The 20859-nt window shown below is 29.3% G+C and overlaps 1 protein-coding gene across 1 annotated transcript; it reads left to right on the forward strand.

The window, feature by feature from the left end:
* The first annotated feature begins 257 nt into the window (after positions 1-257).
* Positions 258-20836, forward strand: LOC105153700 (uridine phosphorylase 1). The gene is made up of 6 exons (XM_087412282.1): positions 258-482; positions 7003-7126; positions 12933-13094; positions 14273-14458; positions 15041-15373; positions 16190-20836. The coding sequence occupies exons 1-6, from the start codon at positions 361-363 to the stop codon at positions 16373-16375; spliced, it is 1113 nt and encodes a 370-aa protein (XP_087268408.1). The 5' UTR covers positions 258-360; the 3' UTR covers positions 16376-20836.
* The last annotated feature ends 23 nt before the right edge of the window (positions 20837-20859 follow it).

The following is a 20859-nucleotide window of genomic DNA, read 5'->3' on the forward strand; positions in this document are numbered from 1 at the left end:
GCCTGCGACTTGCACTTGCACCAGCTAGTGATCGGTTACGCGTGTATTCGTGTTTGAAGAGAACGTGTCCGGCGATTGGCCACAAATGGCAGCGACATAGTGGGGTGAGAATGAGGCATGGTACTTGTCTCGAGTGACGTATAAAGATCCCGTCGCAATCGCCGACAACTATTTTCTGATATTGTCGATCGGCTCGACACGAAACGTGCGACTTGTATCGTGCTATCTGATATCGTTCACGTTAACGGATCCTCGGAAGTAAAAATCAGAATTGAGCAGTTTCGCAGAAAATCTTCTGCCCGTGCGACGATCTACTGATTTCCAAGGTGGTGCAATTTGTGACTTGAAAAATAAATCAGGATGCCGACGTGCGCCTGCCAGGACAGAACTCTGGACGAGTCGGAGGAGCACGTTTGCTCATTAAAACCACCTATGGAGCAGGACAAGGTCATGGAACCCAAAGAATACGTCAATCCGGTTAGGTAGGGACGCGTTTTTACAGACAATGAAAACTGGAAGGTTTTACCTTGCACTTGCCCGCCAAGAATCAGACCAACCCTGAGAACGAATCAAAAGAGTCTGATTATATTCATTAGAATTCCGATTATTTCAACTATACTGAAAGAACAGATTGGTTGCAGCAAATTAGATGGTAAAATATGGCATAATATTTTTAATTAACTGCTGCAACTAATTAAAAATACTAGGCCATATTCAGCTAATCTTTTCTTTCAGTGTAGAATTAGTGGATTTAATCAGAAAATTCTGATTTATTCATTTTCAGAATTCTAATTAATTCAACTTAGACATTTTTCTTATTGTTATACTGTTTATTGTTACTTAGAAATGTAATCACGAGCTTCCTTTACATGTAATTGAAGCTCGAGGTTATGAACGAAATTAAAAGTAATGAATTGATTTAACTGAAAATTAAGTTATAGTAATTATTTAATGAACGTATACATTAAATTTATGAAATTTTAATGATATGAATTTTAATACTTTTAAGAAAATTTTATGAAAAGTACATTAAATTTCATAAATTTTCATGAAAAATACATTAAATTTTATGTATATGTACACAAATATACTTTTTAGTTATAAATACATTAAATTTAATGTAATGTCATGAAATTAAGTTCAAATTGTGTAATTTAAAATTTAATGAAATTTAAGAACATTTCACAGCATGTTAGAAAAAATTTTATTTAAATTTTTATAGCGAACTGAAACGAGCAAAAAATAACCAAAAAATGATAAATATTTCGCTGAATAAAAATTTTAAATAAATACAATTTAAAATTAATAAATCAATTTATAATTAAGAATTGTATATACTATATAGTTTTATACATAGTACTTCGGTTTTAGTTTAGGATTGTATTTCAAGACCGAAAAATAATCGGCGTACAGTTTATATTCTGGAAATTGTAAAATTCATGCAAAAATATTATTAAACCGCATATTTTTCTTCTTCACTTATTTGTGTTTATACTAACTCAATTATACAGTGATATACAATGACTTACGAAACCGATCAAATATACACAATTATTTACGATTGATTTGAAGAAAACAATCGAGACGAAAACAGTCTTTTAAAAAACAATTTATAACAATTATTTCATCAGTTTCGTAAGTCACTGTATATAAATTATTTTTTCAACTTAATGGATTAATTCTTTTTTGCACAATGTAATTCAATTATGGATTGTTTAAAATTAATTTTATATATGTGAATTTATGTTTGATGATTGACAAAAGAGCGAGTTTTTATGTAAGAATTAATTTTAAAAATTAAATATTAAAAGTTATAATATTGTTTTACACAAAGTGTTATTATCGAAAGATCGAAATTAAAAATTACAATACAATTGTAAATATGAATTGCTGACGTGTTTGTGATTTGTCATTTTATTTTATCGAGTAAATTAAATTTAGGTAAACGAAAATGTTTATTGATATATCGTAGTGTAATGTCATTTTCAACTTGTCAAAATATAAAATCTATAAAAACTAATATACAACAAATACACAAATAGATTGATGTTTGAAAGGCTGCTTTTTCCATTTCATTCCATTAAATCCATATTACGGATTTAGATCATTGTGTTTGTTGTGCATAAAGTTCGCAGACGGGAATACTGGGAGATCAAGTAGTACCGCAGTTAGACGAAATATTTTCTTTTTACAGGAAACTAGCAGCTAGGTCTCAACAGACTTGACTGACCACAAAAATCGATTTTTCTCACAGGATTGGTCGTGAATACTGTCAAAAGACTCGTGATTTGCAGGAAAAATACACCCTCATTTTTTGCTTGCTGAGTTCAATTTCAGTCATAACTCTATATTTCGTTTCAGAAAAAAATAGACTATAAATGTCAAGCAAACGATAAATTTTGTATTTTATATTTTAAATTTTATATTTTGAAAGTAATATAAAATAAATTGGAAATTGTACTATAGAACAAGTCTCTCTTCCAGTTCTGCTGTAGATTATTATTATCGCGAATATGAATTTTTTTACATGAGAAAATTAGGTATTTGCGCTTTTGAATTTCAACGAATCGACATGCATTAATTTGCTACGTTGGCGTTGATAATAAAGGCTTACATGCACAAACGTTAGTTCAATATGTTTCTCTCTCTTTTACATATATTAATTGTTGAAAGTGGAATAATTTCTCTTGTACGTTTATATGCCATATTAATTCTATTATAGAATATTCCAATATTAATACGTAATAGCTCGTAATGTCGACCTTGACATTTTACGTTATTATAATTATAAATAAATTGTTGCATAATTAATTTATTAGTATTATGTATGTAAGTAATACACTATAGTGTTAGTAAAATTATTATTCTGATAGCAATAATTTATTTAAATTACGCTAACCGAAAAACACACCAAGTCAAGAGAAAGTCAAAATGACTTTATTTTGATTTTATTTTGACGTCATGAAAGTCAAAGTGATAATTTTTTTTTGTTAAAATTTGATTGTTTATTGACGTTAAAAATCAAAATTAAGTCATTTTGCTTTTTTGGTGATTTTTATATGTTTCTTGAATATTAATTTACTTATTCAATAGGAAAAAAGCAGAAATATACAGAGTGCTCCAAAATTTACAAATCAAAATATCACAGCAAGAAAGTTTCCAAAATAAAGTATAAACATATTTGCTAATTGTTATCCGAACAGTAATTTTTAAAAGTCAAACTAAGTTATTCTAGACTAATTATGATTAAACGACTAATTCTAGGCATCCAATTTTAAACTGCTAATTTTTTACTAATTACGGTAATTTTAAATCACGATTAAACGATCATTTGTTTGTAAGCCGCACATGGATAATGCATGTTAACCAAACACTGTTAACGTGCGGTGATTTACAATTAATGGCCGTTTAACCGTAATCTGTGATTATAATTACATAGTTTTTAACCTTTATTCAAAAAATTATAAAAATTATAAAATTGAAACGACAAATGGCAAATACTTTTATATAAATTATATTTTTTAACATTTTTTTGCTATATTTTAATTTACAAACTTCGGGACACTCCGATGTATAATCATATTTATTAATTGCCTTAATGTACTATAAGATGTATTTTTTTTCATATTTATCATAGAATACACTACATAATAGAAAAACTCGATTATACTTTTCTTTAGCATGAGCGAAATGAGAAATTATTGCGAGATACGCGAAGAAGAGGTACTAGAACGACAATACTATTCTGACGAAGATGCATGGTTGTGTCTTGCGATGGTAACGGAAATATGGCGAGCGCAACTCCGTGGCATAGACAACAGACTGTATATCTTTACATTCCCTATATTATTCGCGTGTAAGCATAGTTTCTGTCGAGCTTGCGTGAAGAGAATAATGAAAAGCCCGTCGCAAAGTCATACAAAAGACAGATAACGCCAAATGAGAAACCTTGGATAGTTTTCTTCGAGCAAAGATATTTCATGGGTGACAGAAAAAAATAAGATTTTTTTTTAAAGATTAAAATATAAAAATTAATGATGATAAGCAACAATTAGTTGAAGTTATACTCAATAAATAATTGATTGGAGATTTGAGACTTAGGAGTTTCTTTTCTTTGATTTTTATCAGTGAGGAATAAAAGAAATAAAATATTCGAAGAAATCTCTTTATCTGTTAATAGGATGGCGAATCAGTTACAGCTGCGAATAAAAAGATGCAGCTAGGTAGATATCAATTTATATAATTAGTTTTCTTCTCCGATTTTTATATATACATAATAACGGATAAAAGGGAAGATCATTTGGAGAAACATGTGATTTGTAATCAGATATTCCCGGGCAAAACTGTTTTCAAAGATTAATTCAAAGATTAAAATCAAGTTGATAAAGATAAGCAATAGACGGTTGAAGCTATGGTTAGTGACAAAAAAATTATAATAGATTTAGGAGCTTGTCTGAATCTTTCTTCTTCGATTTTTATTCGATAACGAAGGAAATAGAAGAAATAAAGAATTCATTGCGATTAAAAGATAAAAAAACACGTGAGTGATCCTATTAGATTATACATTTCTCTCTTCTGATTTTTATCTAATAACGAATAGAGGAGACGATTTTTTATTCGGATTATGTACGTTCGAAGATACAAAAGATAATGTTTATTCGTCATTATAACTTTCTAATCAACGACATTAGATCAAGAATAAACCTTACATTTTTAATTCTACTTCAATCCAATCAAATTGAATTCTATAATTTAAATTGGAAAGAAAGTGTTGCTGCATCTGCAATATCTATTAAAAGTTTAATCAGTTTTGAAAGTCTTTTATTTTCTTTATTAAGTAACTCGATCTCAACATCAAAACTTATTTCCCAGATAATTTCAGGTAAACTTTACTTTATCAGAAACGTAATCCGAGATGTGATTAGTTAAGTGTCATATCGTTGAGAATCAACAAAAGACCTTTCTTAAATTTCCATGGAGACATGAATTAATATTTAATTATTTCATATCCATCAATCTATATTTGAAGGAGTGCAAGTAATAGCCTCTGAATAACATACATACATAGTGAGACATTTAGATGGAAATTGGTGAACATCTTCACACTAGTTATGCATGCAAAATTTCTCAGGAGGACAACGTGGACAGTGTTACAAGTTGTACACACGATGTGAGGAATATACTGATGAGAAGATCAAACACTGTAATATATCTTTTCCTATGATAATATATTTCTCATCAAATATTGAACGTATCTCTCATAAATTTTTTTCCGGAAGCCTTTCTTTGTTCATCATAAGTGACGAAAAAAGTTTGAACATTCTCATTTAAATGAACCACATGCAACAAAAGTAGATATATAATAAAAATCAAACTAAAAAATAATTAAAGACCAAATAAGAAAGAAGAACTAATAAGAACAACACGGATGTTAATACGTAATAATCACAAAATATTAATTTATATAAACGCATAATATTAATTTATATAAATTATACAAAAACATACTTGGTAATTTAGTTGACTTTCATTAGCCTTTCGTTCCTATTTTAGATTCATTCTTTTACTTTTATTATTATACTATACAGCCTTTTATTATATTATACAGCCTTTTACTTTTATTATTGTTAAAGGATAATGACTAAAACTGTATTGTAAATTGTATAAGCATTTACAATTTCTTCGAACACAGATATAAGTAACAGATGTCAAAGTATAACAAATGTGACTCGTGAATATTGTCCATTAGATTAGCGATCATCATAGCTAAACGGATTAATAAACGCTTGTGATTTCACGTTCATAAATCGAAGCTATCAATAACAAGTCAGAAATTAAAGAAGAGTACTGTATACATTTACATTGTCGAGCGATATCATACACCCAGAAACAATAGGCGAACCTGAACTATCGGTGGATATTTTCTTTCATAGAAAACTTCTTCCAGGTAGTCTGGAAAAAACAAACAATCCAGCGAGCCATAAGACGAGCAAACAGCACTTTGCTGTTCTGCTCAGTTCCAACTTGACCCATTTCTGTATTTGAAATATAATATCTTTATAGATATTGTTTCTGACAATCCATATTTCATAACCTTTATATTTTTACTCCTAAATCTACATGTCAAAGTATAAATTGAATCATTTCATCGAATCATTTTCCACAAATATTGAACTTTTTTTACACGTCGCAGAGGATTTCTTTCCTATAATCACGTTGTATATTTCGACTGCCGAGGCGTCAGAAACGAAATACATTTGTTCGGCCATCAAACGGAGATGACTTAATTACGATGCACGAATCCGTCGACAATTAGAACCGATTAGGCTTACGAGTACATTAACGAAGTCAATTTTCGTTGATGCGATTGCCCGTCCTATCGTTTGCCATAGAATCAATTTCATGACGTCGTGATGTCAAAGGCCATCAATTTAATCGAAGCTCGCTTGTGCCTCGCGATCTAAAGATAATCCAGAGATTATGCAAACGCTGAGATTTACTATATAAAGGCATTTATCATCTTCAATGATTTAATCGTTATCTTTAATAGTATTACAAAGAAAAACAGTAAAGAACCGTAATGTATTATACAAAAAAAATTGCCGATTTTTAATTAATTTAAAATGTTATACATTTAAATGTTAATATTCTTGCTTAAATATACACTAAATATCAGAAGTAAGATAATATATAATTGAAATATTATTTAACATTATAGTCAATAATTCTGAATACTAATTATCTTATGTAAATTCGGGTAATTGTATATTTCATAAACAAGGGGAATTGATCATATTTCATGTAGCATGTATATTGCGAAAACGTTAATCAAATATTTTGCTATGATTGCAGTATTATGATACATGTTATCTATTTCGTGGTGAAGTTATTCAATTATTGTATTAAATACTTTATTGCATTCATGATCATGCAAAAGGTTTTTAATAGATATTTAAGATATTCTATCATAAAATAAAAAGTCAAACCGGTTTTCTTTTATAGGTACAGCGATGGCTCCGTACGATTACGAAACCCCAATATCGAACTCATGGATCAGGATATATTGTACCATCTCGCACTTGGCAGCGGTTCCCATGATCTGGTTGAGATGTTTGGTGACGTCAAGGTAAATCAAAGAAATTCCTATTATATTCGTACAAAGATCTGAAGTACATTTATGCAAAGAATCTTCGTTGAAATAGTTGGACAAATTTTGTTGACGTATTTCTTAAGCAATTTTACGTCAACTTCTATTTAGCAAAAATTTAGTTGAATACCATTACATTTTGCATTTTTTTTTTATTTTCGATGCTCAGTGATATTTAATATATCTTGTAATTAAGCCGGGATATGAATGATCTATTAAAGTAAGATCTCTTAAAAATTTCTAAATGCATATGATTTATTTCTATTAAAAGTCTAAAATTTAATATACAATAACTTTTATTTTTAATCACTTTTAATTTAATCTCAATTATATTTCCTGCAAATACAAAGTTACATGTAACGTATCTGTAGTAATTTCCTATCATTTCACAATATAATTTTAATTTAATGTAACATATATTTAATTTAATATAAATAACTATATTATATTGTAGAATTACTTATATTGTAGAGTTGAAAATTACAATTAACAGGAGTTTGATGGAGTGATATTTTATAAATAAAATGGATATAACCATTATGCGTTTCAATAAAAAAATCACTTTTTTTTCTCCGAAATGTACATACTTCAAAGACTTTTAGTTTATTTTATTTCAATTTACTAAAAATCATATTACGCAAATTCTGTCAATCTGGCATCGTGTTCAGAGAGAAAAATATCTTCGGGATATAGAAAAGAAGGTATTATGGCCAGTACATATATTAAGGCCTCTCTTAATATCTTCGCTATTATATAGCGAATCCTAATGATTACTTATGGAATTATTTGTTCAGCAGCTCGCCATTACATCATAACGCTAATATATTAATACTTAATAGTCAGGCACTTATTATAACGCATTTTTACTTTCAAATATTTCGAAACGTTTCTGAGGTACATTTTAGCATTTAATTACACTTACTTCCTTATTTTTCTTGAAGTTGAACGTATTATCCATGAATATATGTATGAATTTTTGAATATGTTATTTAACATTTTATTTGACTGTATATTTAGAGTTATGCAAAATTAAACAATAGCATGACATTTTGCTAATGTGACCCTCTATGGATATTGATTCTCTTTTTTGCGGCTTTTTCATATCAAAATAATTATTTAATAATCGATTGTAGCTCTACTGTTAATCTATAATTTATATTACGTGTACTATTTTTAGTACTGAGATTTTTAATTTTGAGCAGCTTATATGCAGAAGTTATGTGAATATATAATATATACATTCATTTGCATACATTTAAAAATGTTTTACTTTTTTGTTAATTTTGTAACCAAATACTGTTTTGTAAACAAAACTAATATTTTAAGATTTTTACGGAAGGCCACACTATCACTCATTTTTTTCTTTGAGTCATTATGCAATGTCGCCACATTTTTATTAATAATATCCTAAATAATAAATATTTAGTAACTTTGAGTTTAGAATCGATTCAACAAAATTTTAACGAATGTAATTGTCGAGTTTTAAACTTAAATATTGATTATTAACAAAGTATTGTGTATGTGTGTGTGTGTGTGTGTGTGTGTGTATGTGTGTGTGTTTTGTGTGTGTAAAATGTAACTGGGGTCACAATATCATCTTCTCCTCTACTATACAGCACTTTAAAGAGTATTTGATGTTATTTCATGTTATCACGATAAGTCAGCTGATAAAATAATAGTCGATTGATAGACTAATAGACACGTGCGCAATCTTGAACAACAAAAAAACGATGCGCGCGTGTGCATTAGTTACACTTACTTTATTAGTTAACACTCATATTGCAAAACGTATTACGATAAAGATATGTGAGCAAGTATGTTATTATTAAAAATTAATTAATTAATTAATTAAATTTTATAAATGCACAACTCTATTAAATGAAACATTTATATTATACTTTCATGTTGGATATTGTGAAACTCGAATGACATAATTATCAGAATTATTACGTCGTTATCATAGTTTCACTATTTTTTTTTTCGTATTGTATTTTAATCAGCGGCGTTATTTCTTCCTTTTTCTCATTATCTTACATCAACGACATAATAAATGATAAATATTAAATACAACTTTTTAAAATCAAATACAAATTACGCAATGATTATACATAGAGAAAAAAGAAAATATTTGATATTTGTGATTATAATTGCATTAAAAAATTATGGAAGAGATCCATTATATATTACGGTTATTACACTGCTATAATAATAATTAATAATAATTAATAATAATAATAACCTTATATGTATAATTCTCTCAAATATGGAAAAATTGTACTATAAATGATAATCTGAATTGTTAATAGGTATAGTAAAATATTAATATACAAATAATAAATAAAAATAATCACTTTTTACGTAATGAATGCAATCGTCATTATTAGTGAAGGTTATATTCTATATTTTTATTATAACTATTTTCTTAACTACATATTATAGCTATTTTCTTAATATTCGCTAATTATTTATGGTAATAATAACTATAAAAGAGATATGATAAGGAAAAACTTAATGCATGTCGTAGTTGTGAAATCATATTTCAATGTTGAAACAGCTATAATGTGCATGGTTAAAATAATCATAAATTTATAGTTGACTCAGAAAATGACTATAAATTACAGTACTTAAATTATAGTACTTGCAATCATTTTTTTCTCTCAGTACAAATAATAATTATCGTAAGAGATATTGCGATATCTATATAGTATATGTATTTTTTATATCTCTTGTAATTATTAGAAAGATAATCCATAAATAAAAAATATAAAAATTTGGATAAAGAGAAAAGTAGAAATTTTTTAGGGTTTCGCTCGGGGATCGTTTTATATCTATGCCTTCTTATGTATTTTTCATAGAAAAATCGAAAATAATCATTATAAATAAAGTCAGATTTAAAGAGAAATTGGTAGATCGAAATAAAATGAATAAAATCCTTATTCGCATGGATCGTTATAAAGTTACTGTTAGTTATGTTTCAATAATTTATTTATAAAATTAATTCTAAATTGGATCAAATATTGTGAATAATATTGTATCATAAAACGTTAATTGGATTATATTTTTCATTATATCATTTATCATCTTATATTCCGTTGCGCATGAAGTGGAGTGAGGGAAACGGTATCGAGATGCGTGCGTGTGTGTGTGTGAGACAAATGTTATAATGAAAAATATAATCTAATTAACGTTTTATGGTGCAATATTATTTATATTTGATCCAATTTAGAATTAATTTTATAAATAAATTATTGAAATGTAATTGATTTTATAACGATGCGAACAAGGATTTTATTAATTTTATTTCGATCTAATTTTTGTTTAAGTCTGGTATTATGATAATGATTATTTTCGGTTTCTACGAAGAAAAATATATAAGAAAACATAAAAATAAAACGATCTCCGAGCAATAGCAAAATCTCTTTTTGAAAATTTCTACCTTTCTTTCTCTATCTCTAATTTGTAGGAGAGACTGGGGCTAGTTGTCGTATGACAGAAAATTCTCTTTTCTTAACTGTAAAGTGCTGATATAATATTAATTTGTTGTGTAAAATGATTTACACTACAAGCATTGTATTATTTATCTAGTGAGAGTCGAATTGATGTCGATTCCATTATCATTTCTTACTGGGTTATAACGATTTTTAAGAAAATGAAGTTGGTGAGTAAATTTTTCTTACCACCTATCTTGTTGTCTAACATATCTTTAGCATTATTAATCACGATATTCATAAAAAATGACATGTCTTAGAAGATCTTTGCTACAATTAATTAATTATTATTCTGACAAAGTTTGTGAGTACAATCTCTTTTATTAAAAATCTCTTTTATTAAAATAGTTATGTGGGATAGATTGACGAAAATGAGACGAAGTTAGATAACAATTAATTTTAATATCTTTAGAGAACACATTTTTAGAGAATATACTTACAAATATATTATATTTCATATGTTTTTTAATTTTGTATATAGAAAGTACTACAAAAAACAAATTATGTATTTTATATGATTAAAGTAACTATTTTATTTATATTATTATTTTTTTTTTCAAAATATAGAACTGACATTAAAATAAAAATTGTATTTTTTATATAATTTTTATTAATATTATTTAATATTTATATAATTTTTATATAATTTTTATGTATTTTTTATATTTTATATATATATATATATTATATATTTTTTATATATTGTAACAAATATGCTACTGCCAATCCTAGAACATGTGACCCAAAACACCGGATTGATTGTCACATTTTCGCAGCTTCATTTAAAATTAAATAACTTATTTTTACGATATGATGAATTCACGAATTAATATTCTGTTTAATATATCTATAAGATATTATAATGTTTATAATATTTCAAAAAAATCACTAATCAAAAACTGTGATAACTGATCCCAGGCGACTCTCCTACTTTTCGAAAATCCCTTTCAGTTATAAAAATTATGTCTTTCACGGGTTTTTTCCGTGTTCTACAATATCAGGCTGCTCTTCGCTCTGATGAAGTGGACTGCAAGGTTCACGAAACGTTGGCATTCCAAGAATGAATCTGGACGCGGAGAAAACCCGCGAAACACATAATCTTTATATAGAAAGCACCTGTGGAAGCCTCAAGAATGTTATACCTTTCAGTTATACCGTTGGAAAATTTGAGTTAAATTTAACACATTTCTTGTGTCCCAAACGGTTCACTCAAATTTATTTTATGTACCACTTATGTGTTAATTTAATAAAAGATGAATATGTTAGAAGGTAACACAAATAATTATTTTTAAAGAATAAAAATACAAAAAAATTAATATTGACATAGTTTATATGACACGGCATGTTTTTTTCAGTAAAATTAACATTTATAATATCTATTTATTAAATCTGTTAAATTAACACATATTTTATTCATTTATCTTAAAATTTTTGTTTTAAAACACATTATGTTATTTATTCATTTTATTCATAAATTGTTATTATTTTGACACTAAAAGATACTAAATATCAATTTAAGCCCAACTATTTAAATAACATAATCACATTAAATTAGTATTTAAATATGTTAAAAATTCAACACAAAATTTTAACGAAGACTTGAATGGATCATTTTTAATACAAATACGAAACATTTTTTTTACCGTGTACGCGTAATTTTGTCTTTTGATTATTAAAATAACTCTAATTTGTCTTCTTTTCAACATGTACATTTAAACTTATCACGTATAAACAGCAAAATGGTATGACGTAAGATGTTATATCACTTATTAATATTGAACTTTTGGCTTCCTGCGAGGTCCAAGAGGCAATTGCACATAATGTTCCGACGGATATTTATTACATTTGTCAATAATCGATTAATCAACACATCCTTGCTTCCTGCACCTGACGTACGATCTGGATTAGAAATGGAAAGACGCACCACTCGTGACCGCGCAAAGCTATCGATGTCACGCGATACGCTCGTGATGTCAGCCAACATCAATAAATCGCAGAATATACTTCAATGACGTGCGATTACACCATCGACTACCGCTCGTTTATTTTTACTATCGTAACCGATGATCTTTGACATTTAAGATGAATCAGGACGTTTGAAGATTCGGGTCACATCACTTTAACGACGACTTTAACTCGCCTTGCTGTCTCTCTCTTTGTTGATTGTATTATTTCTCTATTTGAATCACTTATTATTCTGACTATTATTTGAAAGATTATTATTTTAACAATTGACCTATTTTCTCTTCTTTTCGTGCCAAATCACTTGATGTAATTGCGCACTTCTCTCGTTACAGTTCGTCTGCATGGGCGGAACACCGAAAAGGATGGAACATTTCGCTAACTACATCATGCAAGAGATAGGTCACAAGCTGCCAGCTGGAACGACCCTCCTCGATATTACCAAAAATTCCTATCGCTATTCAATGTACAAAGTCGGCCCGGTTCTCTCTATCAGCGTAAGTCTTTCATGAGTACCTTCGAACGTTTCTTCAACGTGGAACATTTTTTTCCTTCAACGATAATTTTATTTGTCGTTAATTATCGAGAAAACGACGAAATCAAGTATGACGACGGCCAAGTGGTTCTTTAAAGCACCTCATACTATGTTACTGCGATTGGAATGTGAAGTAGATTATATATTGAAAACTCTGCAGCCATGTTTCGAGCAAATTTACTTTTAACATAATTAAGTCGTAGGTATCCGTTTAACAGTGTTAATGAAACGAGCGCGTTTACGATACACTTGAAAGTTGTTATCCTTTCAAGTCGTAACTAATTTCGCATAATTCGAATACATCGATCATTTTTTTTTGTATTAAGATGGAATATTTAATATTATAATATTAAATAATTTGTATAATTGCATAAACATCAATATTTAAAAAATAATATCAATTTCAAAATTAATTAATGATAGGAGCTTGATAGCTTTTAAAGATTTTGAGAATAATAAAATTATGCAGTATATTACATTATTAAATTTCATTTCTTAATAGAATATTAAAAAATTAAAAGTATATATTAAAGACTGATTTTAAATAAGTAATATCTTTACATCTTTAAAAAAAGCAATGTCAATAATTCGAAGAAGAAAGCAAATTCTTGCAGAGTGCGATAATAAATGATGCTATTAATAAGAGAGCACAATGTTTCTTCAAAAAGAAAATGTTGCAATGTTCTAATCTCTAGGTTGAATGTGGCGCCGACGTAATGAAATAGACAATTCATTCCTAGCAGGCAAATAAATCCACTAACATTCCACACTAATCACGGTACCTGCTTTACTCCGCTGTACTCTACTTACGTTGTTTACACGCCTGGACGATTAAACCGTTTTTTATCGCATCGCGCGAATTACATACCGAGCAAGCTGAGCGGAACGCAATTATGTTATTTGGTTGTTGAAAGAAATTATTATTTATTGAAATCTTGGCGGAATATCTCGGGGTCTTTACAAGCGAACGAATCTGATGTCACAGTATAAGTTTTGTTGTACAAGACATATGTCGAAATAATAATCGGTTTCGTTTTCTTTGTTGTATTTATAATAAATATCCTGTCAAGTTTTATGAAAAAGAAAACTTAACAAAAGGAATCACGACTATTTATAAATAAAATATTTATATCTGTTTAGCATGGAATGGGTATACCTTCAGTAAGCATTCTGCTCCATGAAGTTATCAAGCTGATGTACCATGCAAAAGTAAAGGACCCAATTTTCATCAGGATTGGTACTTGCGGTGGTATCGGCCATGAAGGTGGTACGGTAATCATCTCGGAAGAAGCTCTTGATGAAATGATGAAACCTTATATGGAATTGGTTAGTGGTTTTTTAAAATCTATATATATAATAAAAAAGAGCGGAAAAAAATTCGATAAGTTTAAAGCTTGTTATATTATTGTGTTTTTATTTTTTCAATTAACTAATTAAATTTTGTCTGTAGACTATGATTTATGATTATGATTTACGATTACAATATAAAAGAATTGGGAGAATTAACAGAACTAGAAATATTAAAGTCTAAAGTTCATAGTTTTTTATAAAAATTATTCAAGGAGGGTACAACATTTTTCGTGATCATTCGCAGATCTTTTTATTTCTACATTTTCTTATGTATTTTTCTTCATGATTATCAAAAATTATTATAATAGTGACAATTATAATAAATAACACACAAGGGAAAATTTGTACATTGAAATAAAGTTAATAAAATTTTTATTAACATCATTACAAAAAATATATGTATTTTTCAATCACTTAAAAGCTAGTTCAGAGTTGCCTCAACATGTACACTGGACTTGCAAATACCAATTAAGGAAATATCGGAGCAAATATCAATTAGAGTTAAATAGTAAAAATTAATTGTCGATAGTTTTAGTATTAAATGATAGTGCGTTGCAGATGGTACTCGGAAAATTGGTGCGCCGACCAGCCAAACTTGATCGACAGCTAGCTCGCGATCTAAAGGGCTTGGCCCATCGCGATGATCCTTACGATACCGTGATCGGCAAAACTATGTGCTCAAACGACTTCTATGAGGGCCAAGGCCGCCTGGACGGCGCATTCTGTGAATTCACCGAGGCCGACAAAATGGAATACCTCATGAAGTTACAGAAGGCTGGCGTGGTGAACATCGAGATGGAAAGCCTCTGCTTCGCCGCTCTAACACATCACGCCGGCATCCAGTCCGCCGTCGTTTGCGTGACGCTGTTGGATCGACTCAAAGGCGACCAGGTATTATATGTGTAATTTATGTATTTTCGACACTAATTTTCTACGCTCACGAAGAATCCTATATATATATATATATGCCTTGAACGAATTTTCGCGAGTTAATTTGCATTCTCATTTATATGCACTTTGCTGTGACAATTTCACGACGAAGTAAATGCATATTGTTTGTCGAACACAAAATTATGAACAAAATATAGTAGTTACAATTATAACAAACGTGGTTTATAAATCAAAACTTACGAAAAGAAGAACGTAAAACCACAGCACGAGATATGGTTTGTGATATTTAATAAATCATTACATTGACGGACAAATAATAATACACAATGTCACGACGAATTTCCATCTGCGTGAGGAAAGTGCTTAAGATCCATCATTTTGTCTGTAAAACAGAATCTGGAAATTCTTGTTTTACATAATTATATGATAATTGGCGCTGCAACCACGTTTTATGATGCAAGATGAAAGAATACGTTTATATTTATATTTTTGACTGAATGACTGAATTTAATGTCAGATTTATGTAAATTCTGCGTTCTACTGATATTTCTTATTTTATTGAAGATAGCCAGATTGTGGCCGAAAAGCCTAAAAATTTTTTTATTAATGTAATAATTTATTAAATATCAGAAACAATATCTTGTGGTTTTATGATCTTCTTTTCGTAAGTTATAGTAGTTACATTACTTGCTTGCTAATTTATTCAGACCGTTATCTATAATTCAATATGCGAACAGTCAACGTTATTGAATGCTTAATTTTTTGAATTAATCGAATTCGAGAACCACTTCTAAATTATCTTCATAATTTGTAAAGGTTCTGGCGCCCAAAGAAGTGTTAGAAGAATGGCAGATGCGACCACAGAAGCTGATCGCACGCTATATCACCACGTACCTTCAGCGCAAAGGTCGCCTCTCCCTCGAAGGCTCACATGGTTCCATGTACGTAAAGAGTCCGCGCCGATTCAAACTGGTACAGCAGGAATCTGAGAATTACGATTAAACGATTCTCAAACAAATCTAAATATGCAGCCCCGAAGATCTCCTAAGATGCAATCGGACACGTCGCCGTCTGCTCGACTATCGAATGTACTTATGCCGCTCAAGCTGCTGTATCCATTTATTTGCTCGCAAAAAGTTAATTTATTCGCGAAGGAAGTGGCGTGATGACAAAGTATTGAAGTACAGAAGAGACGAAGGATTTGAGCATAGGAATGGATTTGAACAATTTACATGTCATGCATCACAATACGATATTTTAGGCGTCTCTTGACAAACGCAATTATTGTAAACGTTTTATTTCCGTGCATAATATTCAAATTGTTCAAATCTGCTTCTTCGTTAATTAAATCTTCCCTTAGATAGATTCCCACTTGAAATATTTAAGAATAAAAATTTTGTGGATGAGAATACTTCCGAGAACGGTTGACTTGTAACAGTTAAATTACGCAGTCTTGTCTTGCATTTTAGAACTGCGTTTCGTTATTCACTGCGAATATTGAAAATCTATAATTCATGTTGCACATGTACCATAGATTTTCAATAATCAGTGAGTAATAAAACGCAGCTTTACTCTGCGTATGTCAATTTTGTTAAATATTCAATTGGACTTCAAATTAGATTTATTTTATCAACGAGATCCCCGTATCCTGCGTTCTGTAGATTATTAATAATAATCGTAATTAAGAGTCATACAGTTCCTCGCATTGCGAGAAAGCACGCCGCCGTTGCGCACACCACGAAAACGCGTTAATTCCTGAGACCTCCAAAAATTGATCAATACCGGAACGACCGTCAAAGTTGTACTGCTCGTTTCGTGCGGTAATCCAAGTACAAAATGTGCAGAAACTTACTACGAACTGCGCTCGAAAACAATGCACATTTTTCACGACCACATATCTTTCGAGGCCGGATTGCATCAGTCTTGATCAACGTGATCTTTGATCGTAACTAAAAATTGTCTTTCGATCTATAACATAACATACAATTGAATCGTTAACTTAAAGTCTTGTTGTTTAAAACATCAATAAAAAGTACATCCAAAATGTACAGAATTATAATCGCTGTTATACAATAAGGAAATTATTTGAAGGGCGTTTAGTCAAAATGATGCAATCGGTATCGCGTAGTTCTATAGATTTAATTTTAGGATTCGCTGACAAGAACGCTGCAACATGCGTTTACGCATTCGCCGATAATGCACGACGTTTGGACGATTTTTTTCTTTTACTCGTTAAACGACGATGATTCTCTCGTAAATCTTGAGAGATTTATATTGAGAAATTAGACGAAATCCGCTAACGGACCTATTTCGCGATTTTATTACGGCTTGCGTGTTGCGTCGAGAGAACTTGTAAATTTAGCTACGCGCGTCCGCCGGCGTGTAACGTACGCACCCGGTGACGTGGAATCTATGTATTAGCACTTTTAGCAGTTGGGTAGGAAAGCACATTCCATATATAAAAGAATTATACATATAAATATAGTGAAACAACTAGCGCGTTTTCGTTTGACTGTTACTCGTAACGTGGGCAAAGACTATGTACACATGCACGCAATATAGATGTCGGGAACACATTCGCAAAAATATCTTAAACTGCATGGAGATTGGATTAGGAATTACAATAAAAGTAACGTTTCAACACATTGTCTAACAAATTATATTTTCCTCGTATGCGTTCCGGAATATTGAAACTCAGGTGCCTAAGAAAGAAAAAAAAATGGTTAATAAATAATATCTCTTTGCAATCTTAATCCTTTCTCGGTTTCCTGCTGTTATCAATATAAGTTATAATAGAGCTAAAATGAGAATGACCGATTTGTCACAAATAATATAACTGCAATAACATACGTACTTATATATTTGATACTTTTCTATACGTATTGGTCAGTAAATGCAACATTCGTGATGTTTTAAATGTTGAATATTACAATTTTGTTTAAAAATGTTAATAAAACAAGGAAGATTTTCAAATTTTTTTTATTACATCAAGAAAAAGAAGTTACGCGAGCTTGATAGCCATTAATTATTTGTGATATTCCCAAAACAGTATTTCCAAAACACAAATTTCTGAGGCATAAAATTATAACGTTCGTTAACCCGTTTTCGTATACACTAAAAAAAAATACTAAATTTGTTAATATTTGTTTGACTAATCATAAGTAAATATTTACTAATAAATGTAAATATATAGTTATTTGTTACAAAAATTATTAATTTAATTTAACTATTAATTTTTTTTGAGTAAATATATTTTCTGTAAGTAAATGTTTACTTAGTACCTACTATTTAAAGAAATATTAAGATTTAATAATTTTTTCAGTGTAAATATTTAAAATTCATGTGTGGTTATGCATAATTAAATTAGAATGAAAGATAAAGGCGAAATAAACATTATAAATACAAGGAAATGTAATTATTGCAAAGAAATTATTAATTATAAACTACGAAATATGATCTCTATAACAAGGCAATGTGCGACGATAATTTTAATGACAGCGATACTTCGTCCATGATTGGACAAGATACTATTAAAATGTATTTTAGGTTCAAGATAGAAATTTCTAATTATCCCGTAACATTTTATACTTTACAACGAAGTGTAAGATATTATTAAAAACATGAAGATTCAAGTACAGAATATAAAATACAAAGCAATATTTTGCAATTCCTTATGATTTCGTGTCAATCATAACGCGAGACTGCGTATTAACGAAAAAAATACTGCCTAGTCCTGAACGCCCACGTTACGTCCTATTCGTTATTATGATTAATATTCCATTACCTAGTAGATAGTGAATAGTTGTACGATACATCTTTATTATAATGATATTAAGATGGTTGTTAGCCGGTACAATTTGCCTTCGTCGTTCACATTCATTGCGGCGCGAGGAGTTGCGAATACATAATACCAATCGTACTAATAGTGAATAATTATGAATATATATAGTGTGGAATTTTCCTATTTTATATTTTCTTAAATTTCGGTATGTTGATGCCAAACGAACAAATTTGGCAATATTTTCATAGTTTTTACTTACTTACCGTTTTTTTTCTTTGACTTACCTGCAACATGTGCTCTGAGATTTACTTTCGATTATTTTTATGTGTTCAAAATAAAATTTATAAAATATTCCGAGAAAGTTGTGCACGAATAGCAGGGTACTCATTTTTATTATCTTCACGCATAAATCTTGTTCAAGTGTTCTATGAATTTTTAGAATTGAATTCAGAACAATAATAGTTTACTTTTTCACAAAAATAAATCTTTTAATTGAAAAAATTAATTAAATTTTTCTTTAGAAAGCAATATAATCATCGTTCAATTTTTTACTTTAATCTTTTTGTTAATTTTTCATTTTTCCAAGTAATATTCATAATTCATAAGTTTTATAATATTCCCGTTAAAAATGTAAAATGAGATAAAATCTGTGCAAAACTTTGTTATTCGAAGGGTAAGGTTTTTGAGAGAGACGTTCGCATTATAATGAAATTATAATTAAATTTTACCAAAAACATAAACATTTTTACTATTTAAAATTCGGATATACATTTCGTAGTATATTTAAAGAAGAATCTTTTAGGAATAAAGTCTTGCTATTAAATTTTTCGTGTTCTTTAGAAAACAAATTAATCACCTGAACGATCACGTGAGATCCTTTACTTTAATGATTAAAGAGATGGATAATTATATAAATTTATAGTAAACCATTTTGAAACATGTTTTAAAAAAAAAAAGAAAAGACTCGAATCTTTTGAGAATAAATATTATTTTTCTCGTGATCTTTAAAAAACAAAATTAATCGCACCTATAATCCTTTAATTAATTATAGATAAATAATTATGAATTTATAGCAAAAAACCATCTTGAAGTACGTTATTCAAGGAAGAATCGAATCTTTTGAAAATGAAATCTTACTAATGCGTATCATTCTTGGGACAATCGGTATATTCTCACCGAATCTTGCTATCGCCTTTCACATTTCTTTTCGTTCCACGAACAACGACATATCTGTGATGCGTACTTATAACGTGTACGAGGAGTATTAACAAAATGTACCTAACATTGATACGTAAAATGTATGTATATTCGTGTGGCGATCTTATCTATTTTCCTCGCGAGTGCGTAATGGCTATTTCTCTACTTACAATGTTATAAATTACTCTGTAAAACCTTCGTTGTTACCCCTCCCTCCCTTGCATATAACTATATATACACTATTGATCTATTATGTCTCGCCGAGAGATATCGGCAGGACGTTCTACATTGTAAATTTGTTAATAACCAGCTATCTAATTGTATTGTCACTGTAAACCGTTATTTATATACTAACCCACAAGTCTAACGTGTCCTTTTAAGATTCCTGGCACATGGGTTACATAAAAGAAAGGAAAAAAGAAAGAAAAAAAAAATACTATTGTTGATTGTACGTTATAAAAGGACAATAAAAAAAATATTATGTACTTGACAGTCTTAATTTGTACTT

The sequence above is a fragment of the Acromyrmex echinatior genome, chromosome 13 (assembly GCF_024713525.1).
Source record: "Acromyrmex echinatior isolate Ae372 chromosome 13, ASM2471352v2, whole genome shotgun sequence".
Classification (NCBI taxonomy): Eukaryota; Metazoa; Arthropoda; class Insecta; order Hymenoptera; family Formicidae; genus Acromyrmex; species Acromyrmex echinatior.